At 35.2% G+C, this 15,090-nt stretch overlaps 1 protein-coding gene across 1 annotated transcript; it reads right to left on the reverse strand.

The window, feature by feature from the left end:
• Positions 1-9,610: 9,610 nt before the first annotated feature.
• Positions 9,611-11,950, reverse strand: LOC120176999 (dnaJ homolog subfamily C member 17-like). The gene is made up of 6 exons (XM_039183269.1): positions 11,786-11,950; positions 11,581-11,692; positions 11,372-11,430; positions 10,262-10,950; positions 10,002-10,184; positions 9,611-9,872 (listed from the first exon to the last, which is right to left on the reverse strand). Exons 4-6 carry the CDS (start codon positions 10,940-10,942, stop codon positions 9,849-9,851), a joined length of 888 nt encoding a protein of 295 aa, XP_039039200.1. The 5' UTR covers positions 10,943-10,950; positions 11,372-11,430; positions 11,581-11,692; positions 11,786-11,950; the 3' UTR covers positions 9,611-9,848.
• Between the last annotated feature and the right edge of the window lie 3,140 nt (positions 11,951-15,090).

The following is a 15,090-nucleotide window of genomic DNA, read 5'->3' on the forward strand; positions in this document are numbered from 1 at the left end:
AGGGGATTTTCTTATAAATTTATTTTAATAATGATAATATACCCTAAAATAAAAATATATAATAGCAATAAATTATATAAAACGCAAGCATTGTTTTTTTATTAATCTAAAATAAATTAAGCTAATATTATTCAAAAATAATTCTCAATTTTTTTACGTTGGATTTTACATTCATGATGCTTGAATTCGAATTCTTAATGAATAATAACAATTTTTTTTGACAAAGATCACTTGGTTCATAATTTTATTTGAGTATAGATATATGAATGATGTTGAGATATGATTGTAATTTTAATAGTTTTAGATTTCTACATAATTTTTAAATTTTTATTATTAATTTAATTTTATATATTTCAATTTTAATATATAATTTTATAAAAAAAATTCTCGTTTGTGTGTCATCTTTAAGTCTATATATATATATATATTAGGAATTGGATATAATAACTAGGTCAAATAAAAATTGGCGTTTGGAGTGGAGTGGAGTGGCGTCATTCAATTATTGACCCAAAATAATTATTATGTGCTTGAATTTAACACTTCCAATGAGTGCCTAAAGTACGATGAACTGACTAACACGCTGCTAAAAGTTTTGGTATGCGGTGGAAAAATTTGTATAAATTACTCGAGTTTTCGATGTAAAATTTTATGCTTTCGATGTAAAAATTTTTGTTGACCATCAACACCAAGCTTCTTCAACAAGAGTACATATCGACCAGGATACAAGCAGCAGGCCGTGCGGATCCTTCAAGAACTACTACGAAACAACATCGTGTATCGACGATGAGCGATGGCAACCTCCTGCTCAAGGCTATGTGAAGGTTAATATAGATGACGGTTTTTATCTTATCGATCAAGTGGCAGCTATAGGTGTTATTGCTCGTGACTCTCCTGGTCAGATTCTGGGTGGGATGGCTTCATCCTCTTTAGGGTGTGTTGAGGTCGGCTTTGCGAAAATTCATGCTCTCAATGTTAGATTGACTTTAGCCAGCGACAATCATTGGACACATATGATTTTAAATCAGATTCAATGCTCGTGATCAACAAGTTGTCTCAAACGGAGAAAGATATATCCACTCTTAGATTTTATATTCAGGAAGTTCATAGTATATTAGATGGCAGTGAGAATTTTATGGTGCGTTTTACCCCTAGAATTTGTAATAAAGTCGCACTTAAGTTAGCAGTCTGGGCTCTTCATTCTAGGTATGCTTTGTATTTTGACTAGATTTATTCTGAACTTATTATTTATGATGTATTAAACGATCTTCTGCTTGGTAATAATTACTTAGGACACTCTTTTCCCTTATAAGATTTAGATGGGATATTAAATGATGGCCCTTCTTTCTTTAAAAAAAAGACTACTAAAAAAAGTACACTACACATTTAGACCTAAAATATTATATTTATTTCATTTTAGTACATAAATTTTCATTTGTTTCAAAACATACCTAACATTTACTTTTTATTTTAATTTGGTACCTCACAGTTAAAAGCTCAATGAAATTGTTGTACATGGTACCTTTTATGGGTAAATTGTATAATTCACCACTCAATTATCTTCTCACTCCTATTTTCATCACTGAACTTTAATTTTTTTTAATTTAATTACTTAAATTTCAAATTACTCCTAATTTATTCACTCTAACTTTCAAATTTATTTGTATTTTAATTATATACTAATAAAAATAATAATGAAAAATGTAATGTCATAAAAATTATTAATAAAATAAATTAGAGTGATTAAAATATGAACAATTTGTAAGTCGAGTAGTTAAATTGAAAATTTTTAAACTTTAGTGACTAAAATAGGAGTGAAAAGATAGTTTTAGTGATGAATGATATAGTTCCCTTAAAGTTTGAGGGCTATTTGTGTAGTTTACCCTTAATTTAATTACTTAACTTTCAAATTACTCCTAATTTAACACTCTACCTTCCAAATTTATTTTCATTTTAATTATATATTAATAAAATAATAATAATAATATCATGTCATAAAAATTATTAACAAAATAAATTAGAGTGATTAAAACTTGAGCAACTAGAAAGTTGAGCAATTAAGTTAAAAAAATTTAAACTTTAATGACCAAAATATGAGTGGGAAGATAGTTTGATGAATGATGTAATTTACCCATAAGTGAATATGTTAAGTTTTTAACAACCGCACGAACCAAACGATCTCTGTGATAAAAGAATTATTGTTATTCCTTGAGGTCTAGGGTTTAAGCACCAGAAATGTCAGGAGGTCTAGGGTTTGAGCACCAGAAATGTCAGGACAGGTGTGAACTCTCCCCATCGTTAAGCCTGGAGCCTTCTCCCACCCTCGACAAAGCTTCATCAGTACCAATATTCATCCCATGAGAGGATGAGACTTCCTCGTAACTTTGACGTCAAGCTAACCCATTTATTTAGCAAATGACGCCCAGAAGCTTTATAAGTAAGTTGTTTTTTCACCTTCAAACTTTTCTCGTTCAAAATATTTGCATTCGACAAAGAAATCGACTGAGGCGAAACCCCCTTGCCCCTCCTGTCCAAACGATTATTAAGTGAACCATCTTTAATGGATACCGCTAAGTGATTCTCCTTGTAGCAACCCGTGACTGAATTTTGACAGAAGGGTCCCTCCAACAGGGAATGAAGCGCACCATGTCTGCTCCCCAATTTATATTTGGTAATGCTACTAACGTATTCGAAACAATAGGCTCTCGTCTCTCTCCCAATGGTTTCCTAACCATAGCATCCTTAATGACCACCCCCGCTCCATTCGATGAGCGTCCAGTTCCACCATTCCTTTTGTCCGAGGTCGAAGCCACCCCTTACCTTTATTACGATTGTTACCCCATTTCAATATTCGCCTTTGCCCCTTGTTCAACAATATTTGGATTCGTGTTTTCATCATTAAAGACTGGTTCTTCCTGAGCAAGGACCCTGGACCTTGAAGAAGTTCTAACCCCCGAAGCACCAACTTCACCGTTGGTTTTTCCTTAGCTTGTTGTGGTCTTTGTTTACGATTTATAGCCACTATCCAAGGGCCATAAAGGTCATGACTTTCAAATTCTAGAAGGCCGATTGATTTTCAAACTAAGGAGCTGGTTGATTTTCAAATTAAGGGGATGTTTTGAATTCAAAATAGGGTGGCTGTTTTAGTTTAAATTGTCAAGGGATAATTACAAAATTCAACCATTGTATTTTAGGGTAATTATAGAATTAGTCCCTAAGCTTCAACTATAAATACCCTAGCTCATTTAGCTTCAAAATCATCCCAAAAATCATTTCTTTCTCCTAATACTAGAGAGCTTTCTTTTGAGTAGTGAGTGTTTTGTAAACACCTGTAAATTTTCTCTCTTAGTAAAAGATCTGCAGCAGTCTGGAGACGTAAGCAAATTGGCTGAACTCCGTTATCAATTTCGTGTATTATTTTTTCGCTTTTATTTCGCATTCTCACTAATATGGTTATAGGGAAATTACTCGTTACTCGTTTTATTTCCCAACAACTGGTAATCAGAGCTTTTGGTTGTGAATTTTGTCAATTTTTTGCGAGGTTACTATTCATTACTATTCACATGAATAGTGAATTTTGTGAATAGTAAAAAATTTATTGGCTATACAAATTTGTCGACGGAGGTGTTATAATACACGGTGGTTCGCACAAATTGTCAGAAACGATCCAAAGAAGCCAGATTCGAGTGGGAGCGATAGCTGCAGACGAAGGGAATGTGAAAATTGAAAAGTTCGATGGTACGGACTTTGGTTTTTGGAAGATGCAGATTGAAGATTTTTTATACCAGAAAAATCTATATCAATCTCTCTTAGGAAAACAACCTGAGGGCATGAAGAATGAAGACTGGGCTCTTCTCGACAGATAAGCCCTCGGAGTTATCCGACTGACGCTGTCACGCAATGTTGCTTTCAACATAGCAAAGGAAAAGACCACGGCGGGTCTTATGGCGGCTCTCTCCAGTATGTATGAGAAGCCATCGGCCTCAAACAAATTTCATTTGATGAGACTATTATTCAATTTGCGGATGACGGAAGGGGCATCAGTGGTTCAACACCTGAATGAACTCAACACAATCACAACCCAGTTGAGTTCCATAGAAATTGAATTCGATGATGAAGTTCAAGCTTTAATTCTCTTATAATCTCTACCAGACATTTAGAATGCTACTGTTACAGCAGTCAGCAGCTCATCGGGAAACAACAAATTAAAATTCGACGATGTTCGGGATCTGGTATTGAGTGAAGAAATTCGACGGAGACAATCGGGTGAAGCATCAACCTCCTCAGCCTTTGCACTCGGAGTCCATAGGGAGAACTTCAGAAAGAAATTCAAATCGTGGCAGATCCAAATCCAGAAGGGGAAAATCAAGAACGGGAAAGAAAGATTTTACCTGTTATAACTACGGCAAGAATGGTCACTTTAAAAGAGACTGTCGAGCACTGAAGAAAGATACCGGTGCACAGGAATCTGCCAACATGACAGATGAGACAGGTGATGCCATGATTCTAAGCGTCAACAGTCCGATTGAATCATGGATCTTGGATTCAGGGACATCTTTCCACTCCACACCATGCCAAGAAATCATAGAGAACTATGCCAGTGGTGATTTTGGGAAGGTTCATCTAGCTGATGATGAAACCTTGAAGATCGTCGGAAAAGGAGACATTCGACTAAAGCTGCCAAACCAGACCACCTGGAAGCTGACAGGAGTGAGACATATTCCTGGCCTCAAAAGAAATCTGATTTTTATTGGACAACTTGATGGAGAAGGATATTGTACAACCTTTTCAGGCTGTGAATGGAAGATTACCAAAGGAGCACTCGTCATTGCTCATGGTAAGAAGACTGGTACTCTCTATGTAACCTCAAATTTAGAGAATATCATTGCAGTAACAGATGCTGATGGAAAATCAAACATATGACAACAAAGGCTTGGTCATATGAGCGAGAAATGGATGAAGACACTTTTATCAAAAAGGAAGCTGCAGGATCTAAAGAATGTAGATGTCGGACTATACGAGGATTGCATCTTTGGCAAACAAAAGAAAGTCAGTTTTGCAAAGACTGGCAAGACACCCAAGGCAGAAAAGTTAGAGTTGGTTCATACTGATGTATGGGGACCATCTCCAGTTCTATCTTTTGTAGGCTAACTATATTATGTCACATTCATCGATGATTCTACAAGGAAGGTGTGAGTTTATTTTCTGAAGAAGAAATCAGAAGTCTTTGATACCTTCAGAAAATGGAAGGCCATGGTGAAAAATGAGACTGGTTTGAAAGTCAAGCGGCTGAGGTCTGACAATGGAGGAGAGTACAAAAATAGCAGATTCAGAGAATTTTACTCAAGCAATGAGATCAAGATGGAGACAACAGTTCTCATGACACCACAACAAAATGGCGTAGCAGAGCGCATGAACAGAACTCTGAATGAACGTGCCAGTAGCATGAGGATACATGCCGGATTGCCCAAATTTATATGGGATGAAGCTATCAACTCTGCAGCTTACCTGATCAACCGTGGGCCTTCAGTTCCTTTGGATGGCAGAATACCAGAGGAAGTTTGGAGCAAGAAATAAATAAACCTTTCACACTTAAGAGTGTTTGGTTGTATTTCTTATGTACACATAGATTCTGCTGAAAGAAGTAAACTTGATGCCAAGTCCAACAAATGTGCATTTGTTGGTTATGGCGGTGATGAGTTCGGTTACCGGTTTTGGGACTATGAAAATCGGGTGATCATTAGAAGCAGAGATGTCATTTTCAATGAGAATGTGATTTACAAAGACAGGTCAACCATAGAATCAAGTAGCTCCAATACCGAAGCTGAAACAAAGGAATTTGCTGAGTTCGAGGAGATTTCTGGAAATGATGTTCAGATCAATCCTGAAGCAGTTCAAGAAGAACCACGTACACCAAAACTGAGACGCTCCTCCAGAATTCCTAAACCAACCCAACAATATTCGTCTTCTTTGCACTACTTGTTGCTGACTGACAATGGTGAACCAGAGTGCTATGATGAAGCAATACAGGTGGAGGATTCAGTCAAGTGAGAGTCTTCAATGAAAGATGAGATGGACTCGCTTATGTCAAATCATACGTGGGAATTAGCTGAATTACCACCATGCAAGAGAGCGCTCCATAACAAGTGGATTTACAGGATCAAAGAAGAGCACGATGGGAGCAAACGCTATAAAGCAAGATTGGTTGTCAAAGGTTTTCAACAAAAAAAAAGTATTGACTACAATGAAATTTTCTCTCCAGTCGTGAAGTTGTCTACAATCAGACTGGTATTGAAAATTGTAGCTGTAGAGAATTTACATCTTGAGCAGTTAGATGTAAAGACAGCTTTCCTTCATGATGATTTGGAGGAAGAAATCTATATGAGGCAGCCAGAAGGCTTCATAAAGCCAGGCAAGAAAAACCTGGTATACAGGTTGAAGAAGAGCTTGTATGGTTTAAAACAAGCTCCTAGATAATGGTACAAGAAGTTTGATAGCTTCATGGGTAGCAGTGGTTTTACCAGATGCCAAGCAGATCATTGTTGCTACATAAAGAGGTTCGACAATAGCTTTATTATTTTATTGTTGTACGTTGATGACATGCTCGTTGCAGGCTCAAACATGCAAGAGATTATACACTTGAAGCAAAAATTGTCGAAGCAGTTTGCTATGAAGGATTTGGGCGCTGCAAAGCAGATTCTTGTGATTAGGATCAAGAGAGACACAAAGTCGGGGACTTTGATGTTATCACAGGCTGAGTACATCAACAAAGTACTCTCCAGGTTCAACATGCAAGATGCTAAACCAGTAAGTACACCTTTAGGTGTTTATTTTAGACTCTCCAAAGAACAGTCACCAAAGACGGAAGAAGAACGTGCACACATGGTGAAGGTGTCGTATGCCTCAACAATTGGAAGTCTAATGTATGCCATGGTTTGTACCATACCAGATATTGCTCAAGCAGTGGGAGCTGTTAGCAGGTACATGAATAATTCGAGCAAGGTACACTGGGAAACAGTCAAATGGATCCTCATATATCTGTGGGGTACTACAAACAAAGCACTTTGTTTCAAAGGTGGAGATACGATACTGACATGCTATGTAGATGCTGACTTAGCCGAAAATGTTGACATCAGAATGAGCACTACAGGGTATGTCTATACTCTAGGAGGTACTAAAGTGAGTTGGGTTTCTCAACTACAGAAGATAGTTGCTCTCTCCACAACTGAATCAGAATATGTCGTTGTTACGGAAGCCAGCAAGGAGATGGTTTGGCTCCAAAGTTTCTTGGAAGAGTTAGGCAAGAAACAATAAAACAATGTCTTGTATTACGACAGTCAAAGTGCTATCCATCTAGCAAAAAATCCATCTTTTCATTCCAGGACGAAGCACATACAATTGCAATATCATTTTATCATGTCTCTTCTGGAAGATGGGATTTTGAAAGTTGAAAAGATTAGTGGAGCTCAAAATCCGACAGACATGTTAACAAAGACGGTGATTACGGACAAACTGAAGTTGTGTTCAGCTTCAGTTGGCATGCTAGAGTAACAAGACCAGAAATACTGCTGCATTGATCAAGGTGTGAAGACAGATTAAAATCAGTCTTCAAGTGGGAGATTGTTGAAATTCTAGAAGGTCGGTTGATTTTCAAACTAAGGAGCTGGTTGATTTTCAAATTAAGGGGCTGCTTTGAATTCAAAATAAGGTGGTTGTTTTAGTTGAAATTACCAAGGGATAATTACAAAATTCAACCATTGTATTTTAGGGTAATTATAGAATTAGTCCCTAAGCTTCAACTATAAATACCCTACCTCATTTAACTTCAAAATCATCCCAAAAATCATTTCTTTCTCCCAATACTAGAGAGCTTTCTTGTGAGTAGTGAGTGTTTTGTAAACACCTGTAAATTTTCTCTCTTAGTAAAAGATCTGCAGTAGTCTGGAGATGTAAGCAAATTGGCTGAACTCCGTTATCAATTTCAGGTATTATTTTTCCGCTTTTATTTCGCATTCTCACTAATCTGGTTATAGGGAAATTACTCGTTACTCGTTTTATTTCCCAACAAGACCATGGACCTTGAAGAAGTTCTAACCCCCGAAGCACCAACTTCACCGTTGGTTTTTCCTTAGCTTGTCGTGGCCTTTGTTTACGATTTATAGCCACTATCCAAGGGCCATAAAGGTCATGACTTCGTTCTATTGTCTCATGATGATGTATCGTTGCTTCATTAATCATTTCTGCAGAGTTAGAAACACCCTCGTCTCTTATCACACTCCACCTTTGAGTGCCCACACATCCTACAGTGAAAACAAATTTGCGGTAGACCCTCATATTCCAAACGTTGAACGAACCCATCAATTTCGAAGCACGGAAGCAATGGTTTGTTAAGATCTACCACCACAACCAATCTCGCAAACTTGCCCCTCTCCCCAATGTTCGAGTTATAGTCGATTTTGATAACCCTCTCAATTTTCGAGGCGATCATACGAAATAACAATTTAGAATAATAACGATATGGGAAGCCAAGAAGGCAAACCCATGCAATAACCTGCGATGGATACTTATCAGAAGTATTGAAATTTCGACTCCATGGTTGCACGATCAAGAAGCTCCCAAAAATCACCCACGACCCTTCCATCAAAGCTTTCGTGTAATAGTATTCCTTTTTGAAACGGACAATATAATACTCGTTCTCAAGGTCCACCAATTGAAACTTCCCCTGCAATTACCAGAGCGACATGATCTTATTCCAGAAGACTCTATAGTCGATCCTCCTCCCCAAAAGTCGAACTATTATTGTTTTCTTCATATTCGAGTCAATAGCATCATGCACGCGATCAGAAAAGTGAACCATGGGGTAAGGTCCTTTTCTATCAACAATGACATCATCGTCCTGTAGTATCACTTCGCAGCCCAGGAAATCCGCGTCCGCCGACTGTCTATCAGAAGAGGCTCCCTTAAGCATTGCTGCATACGACTTTAGGCTACCCCCGTTAGGAACGCTTATGTTGTTTTGTCCCTTGTTATCCACTCTAGAGTCAGTACCTCCTACATCCACCATCGTCACTTCCTTCACAACCACCTGATTCTCCTCACACCCAAACGTGAAGTCTCAACCGAGTCATCCCCAACAGATTTTACGTCCACTTCATTTATGAACTTCTTTTTTAGCCTTAGACTCTCCGCTGGAATCGGGGATCCCGTCCTTTCAAGACCACCGGAGCAAACCCCAGCAATTCATGCTCTGACGACACATCGAATTTCATACAAAAACCTTAGAAAAATATGAAACCCTGGCTCCTGAAAATTTGGAGCGGCTAATAATATATCCTTTTTAGATTATTTATGTATTTAATTTCACTAAAATTTCATTCAAACAATGTCGATTAATCATAATAAATAAATGACTTAATAAAAAAAATAAGTGTTTAAATTATATACTTTTTCTATTTTAATGCTTAAACAATTGAATTATTTTTCGAACTATCCAAGTTTCAAACTGAACCATTATCGTCATTAAATTATGCTATTAAATGACACATGTCGTCTTTATAAAATTTTAAAAATCTATAAAACAATATAATCTGGGCAAAGTATACACTAATGGTCCCTCGGCATTAGTTGTTTTAGAAACAAACGTGAAATGTTAAAATAATTTCACGTGTACAACACCCTACACGTTATATAATATAATATGTAAAATATATAATACTTTCAAATTTTCCTATGTTATTTAAAAAAAAATCCTATGTTGATCTCCCTCATCCCTCGTCATTCCCCTCGTCCATCACCACTGTTGCTGCATGTATAGTCAAAATGTAATTTTAAACTTCAAGGCCTTTTCTACATCACTTCTGTTGTTTTTCGGCAGCCTGATCATAAACCGAATCAAAAGTCAGATAGTGCAAATTTAACAATAAATTTAATGAGAAAACAATAGTTTAATGAACATCTCTAATTACCAAACTTAATATTATTAATATACTGCAGCAAGGTCATACCTTTTTCAGTTTGGATAAAACAGAATCTTCAAAAGCTTGGAAACCAGCCCCAACCAGATTACTGAAACGATCAGGTTCCTCGGCCTTCCGGGGAGCTAAAAAATCTGCAACAATTGCCGGTTTAAGAGGCACGACCAGCAATGGATTGTGCAGATCCCCAATAACGCTTCCCGTAGCAGCAACCTGAAAAGAAATAAAATAGTTGAATAAAATAAAACAACAGAACTAAAATAAGATGACACGAAAGAAATCTCACTTACAGCTGCTTCTTTAGTAGCCATGACTACTAGAGCAGACCCTTTTTTCTTTGAGCTTTTGATTACAATATCCTCCACTTCCCCGAACCCGGAAAACAATTGCCTTAGCTTCTCTGCTGTATAACCCTCCCCAATTCTTTCCCAAGAAACCTTTAAAACCTTCTCTTTATCCAACTCCCCACTAGCCCCACCCTCATTATTCCCTTCTCTCCCAACCTTGTCTTGATTAAAGCCTGAACCTGAGCCCCTACCCATACCAGCACCCTTACTAGCAGCGTGCATTGCACGGATCCTTGCAATTTCCTCTTTTAATTTCCTAGCAATCCTCTCTTCTTCCTCTTTAGCAGTTACAGCAGGATCCGGAGCAAAAGAAGCACGTTCTCGATCTTCCAAATCTGACATCATTTTCCTTCGCTTTGTATCTTGCTGTGCAAAACGACGCTGCTGTTCACGTTTCACCCGGAGAAGATCATCGAAGAGCTTACGAGCTTTGTCGTCAACAAGAATTTCATACGAGGATTTGAGCTTTATAAAGTTTTCATGGGCATTCGGATCATCTTTTCGCTTATCAGGATGAAGATCACGGGCTTTTTCTCTATAAGCCTTGGTAATTTCTTTTTTGGTCAAATTGGCTCCTTCCTCGCCCGAAGGTAAACCCAAGATGCTGTAATGGTCAACCTCCATAGCTGAATCCAATTCAAAGGAAATACAAATCAGTAAACTGTTTCAAAGATGAATCTAGTGTCAAACGAAATACAAATCAGTAACAATGCTTCAATTGAGGTGGTCTTGCCCTCTATTTCACAGTTGCAGTGCTGTCAGCTACCACTAAAGAACAATGTAGCTGTGTGACAAATTTGACATCAATTGCAGCAGGTTGCTGCCGCAAATTGCAGTGTAACAGAAAATAGAGGCAATAAAGGTCCATTATTTCCAGTAAACCAATAGCTTCATGAAAAGATCTTCTCAACAATGTAAACAGAGAAGGAGTAAAAATCAGTAGGATTGATAACAGAAGAAAATAAATAGTACACTTATGCAGAGACTAGATAACTACAAATCCGACTCAAGTAGAATAATCTTCCAACTTAGGTTTTGGGTTCCAAAAATTACCTTACTTGATTCCCTGGTCAATCGGAAACTAGAAAGCAAGAGGCGGCTTCCGTCAGGCACTGGAGGAGTAGGAGAGGGGTAAGCATCAGGGTCGAAAACATAAAAACAAATATAGCAGAGTGGCGATGATGCAGATACCAAATAAATCCTAATTCCGTGACTTGAGTAGAAAGATATATTCAAATTAGGTTTAGGGTTTCAAAAATTACCTGATTATATTCCCTGGTCTGTCGGAAGCTTGAAGGCAATAGAGGGCTTGCGTTGGGCACCGGACAAGAAGACGAGGGATGAGCGGTAGGATCGAAAACAGAGAACACAACACTAGCAAATATCAGATAATCCAAAGCAAACGTTACTCAAAATTTCATGATTAAAGTATAAATCTTCAATTTAAGTTTAGGGTTTCAAAAATACCTTATTTAACTCCCCGGGCCGTCGGGAACTAAAGGAAAAAGAGGGTTTGGATCAGGGACGGGGGAGGAAACGGAGGAATGAGAAAGGGATAAAATTAGAGGAAGAGAAAGACGACGCTTTGGACAGAGCAGCGGTTGCTCGGCGTAGATGAGAGCGGGTCGGCAACTTTTAAAAGGGAAAATTATACGGTGTTTTAAATCTAAATACGCCGTAATTTTAAGATTAAATTAAACTACACCATTAATGATTAAACTTAGGGTAAACTACTTATTTAGCCAGCCATTTATTACTTTGTTTCTATTTTACTCACTTAACTATTTCTTTTTAAATTATGTCCAACGAAACGTTTTGTTTCTATTTTGATCATCTATCGCTATATTAGAAAAAAAAACAAAATATAGTGTAATAAGTTAAAATTAAGGGTAAATTATACCATTGAACATTAAACTATTTAGCCCTTTGATTTTTGCTACCGATCTTTCAATTTTGTCAATCAGACCATCAAACTATTTAAATTATTGCCGTTAATTTTTAATAGAAGGATGATATGGCAATTAACACATTTGGTCCTCAATATTTATAAATTCAGTCAATTTGGGCCTAAATACAATTTAATTCACCAATTAAATGGTTACACATGTCACCATTAGATAAATTTGTTTTTACTATAATTTAAATTTATTTAACTTAATTATTTATCTACCAACGAACCAGATGGTGAAAAATAAGTAGAAAAGGGGCAAGGGGGAGATTCAAACCTGGGACAAATGGAGCAGAAAGAAGGCCTAACCACTGAGCCAAACCCCACGTTCGAGATAGAATTTACACAAAAATTTATATATTTTATAACATAGTTAATGCTAAAAGAAATGAAAAATGCCTTTAGAGAGTTTTGAACCTAAGCTAGGTGAAGAACTTTAAATCACCAAACCACTAGAACAAACCTTATATTTAAACTATAGCTGGATATATATTTTAAGACTAATTTATACAATATTAAAAAATGTTAAATTTAAAATTTATATATTTTAAAATAAAATTAATATTTTTTTCCTTTTTACAATTTAAATATTATATATAATCTGATATTTTTGATTTAATTAATAATTTAATTTTTATTTTAAAAATGATAAATCATTTATATTTTAGTTAACTTTTTATTATATATAAAATGTATAATTTAAAACTACACGAGCTAATAAAAAGTTAACTAAAATATAAATGATTTATTTTAAATTATAAATCTTAAATTTATTTTTTTAATATTGTATAAATTAGTCTTAATATATATAATATATATATCCAGCTATAGTTCAAATATAAGGTTTATTCTAGTGGTTTGGTGATTTAAAGTGTTTAACTACGTTATAAAATATATAACGTGTTGTATAAATTCTATCCCAAACGTTGGGTTTGGCTCAAGTGTTAGGCCTCTCTATTCTGCTCCATTTGTCCTAGGTTCGAATTTATTCAATCAGATGGTGGCACGTGTTTCCATCGGTTGGTAGATAAACAACTAAATAAATTTAAATTATAGTAAAAACAAGTTAATCTAATGATGACATATGTCACCAATAACTGGTGAATTAATTTTTTTGAAATAAATTATATTTAGAACAAAATGATTGAATGTATAAATATTGAGGACTAAATATAGAATTATATCAATTGTGTTAATTGCCACATCATCATTTTTGTTGAAAATTAATAACAAGTGACTTGATTAATATCATTTAAATAATTTGATGGTCTGATTGTTCAAATTAAAAGATCGGTGACAAAAATAAAAGACTAAATAATTTAATGGTCAATGATATAGTTTACCCAAATTAATAGCAACTCAATGACAACAAAAACTTCATTCACGATGTAGTAGTTCTTCAACGATCACCATAACAAATGATCAGGGGCTTATCTAGGCCTAGGCCTACCTAGGCCATGCCCCACACGCCCAAAAAAAGGGTAAAATACTTATTCAGTCACTGATTTATTATTTAGTTTCTGTTTTGGCCACTCAATTATTATTTATTTTAAATGATACTTAATGTTACATTTTGGTTCTATTTTGGTCACTCATCTTTAAAAGATCAACGGTAATGTTGACGTATCATCATAAAATAATATAATGTCATAATTGAAAAGTAATTAAAAAATGTCATACTAACAACATTCTTAATTTTTTAAACTGTAGGTGATCAAAATAGAACCAAATCGTAAGGTTGACTATTATTTTGACAAAAATAATAATTAAGTGACCAAAATATAAATTAAGTAATATGTGGGGTGTACGAATTATGTTAAAAAGTTATATTAGTCCAATTAATATACTTTTTTCTAGATTTAATCCATATATATATATATATAATAATTTTTAAATTAAAAATATATGAGGATTATTTAGATAAATTTTTTATTATATTTATATTGGTCCGATTTACAATTTTTTTTGAATTCGCCATACAACTACCACCGTAACTTGTCAAGAGGACATTTAACTTGGTAAAAACCTTATGCTAAAAAAAATATTTCATGTTCTAAATCTCTCTCAACCTCATTTCTATTCACAAATTAACCACCAACTTAAAGTGTAATGTAATCAATAAGACATTTTTCATATTCTAAAACATTAAAATGTTTATAGTCAATCTATGTATAACACTCGTAAAAAAAAAATTAATAGAGACATTAGGCAATGAGAGGAGGGAAGACATGACAACCATTGCGAAGAACAAAACACGAAAAATAATTGAACCATCAAGTGGGAAGCAATGGGTTTTATCTGTAAAATATAAAGTGGATGACACAATTGAAAAGTACAAAGAAAGATAAGTGAACATAATAATAAGTATCTTGTCTTTGGCAGCTAATTTTAGATGGGATCTACAACAGTTGCATCTTAGGAATGCATCTCTCCATGGTAATCTTGAATATAAAATTTAGAGTAAATTATATTAGAGACCATCCAACTATAGTCTCTTTTCATTTCGACCACTATTTTCTAATTCTTGTCAATCAAGCCACTAGCCGTTAACATTTAACGGAAGTGATGACGTGTCAGTTAATAAAAACTGATATAATTACACATTTGGTCCTCAATATTTATATATTCTTTCAGTTGGTCATAATTTAATTCAATTTGATAAATTTAACCTTCAATTAGGTGTTGACATGTGTCATTACTAGATTGGAGGATATTTTATTAATTTTAATTATTTTATTTTGTATCCAATTGGATACAAAATGTTAAAATCTTCAACTTACTTTTGGAGGGATTAAACCAACAACCCACAATCCCTTTTGAGGCA

The sequence above is a fragment of the Hibiscus syriacus genome, unplaced genomic scaffold (genome assembly GCF_006381635.1).
Source record: "Hibiscus syriacus cultivar Baekdansim isolate YM2019G1 unplaced genomic scaffold, ASM638163v2 tig00112276_pilon, whole genome shotgun sequence".
In the NCBI taxonomy this organism is placed as follows: Eukaryota; Viridiplantae; Streptophyta; class Magnoliopsida; order Malvales; family Malvaceae; genus Hibiscus; species Hibiscus syriacus.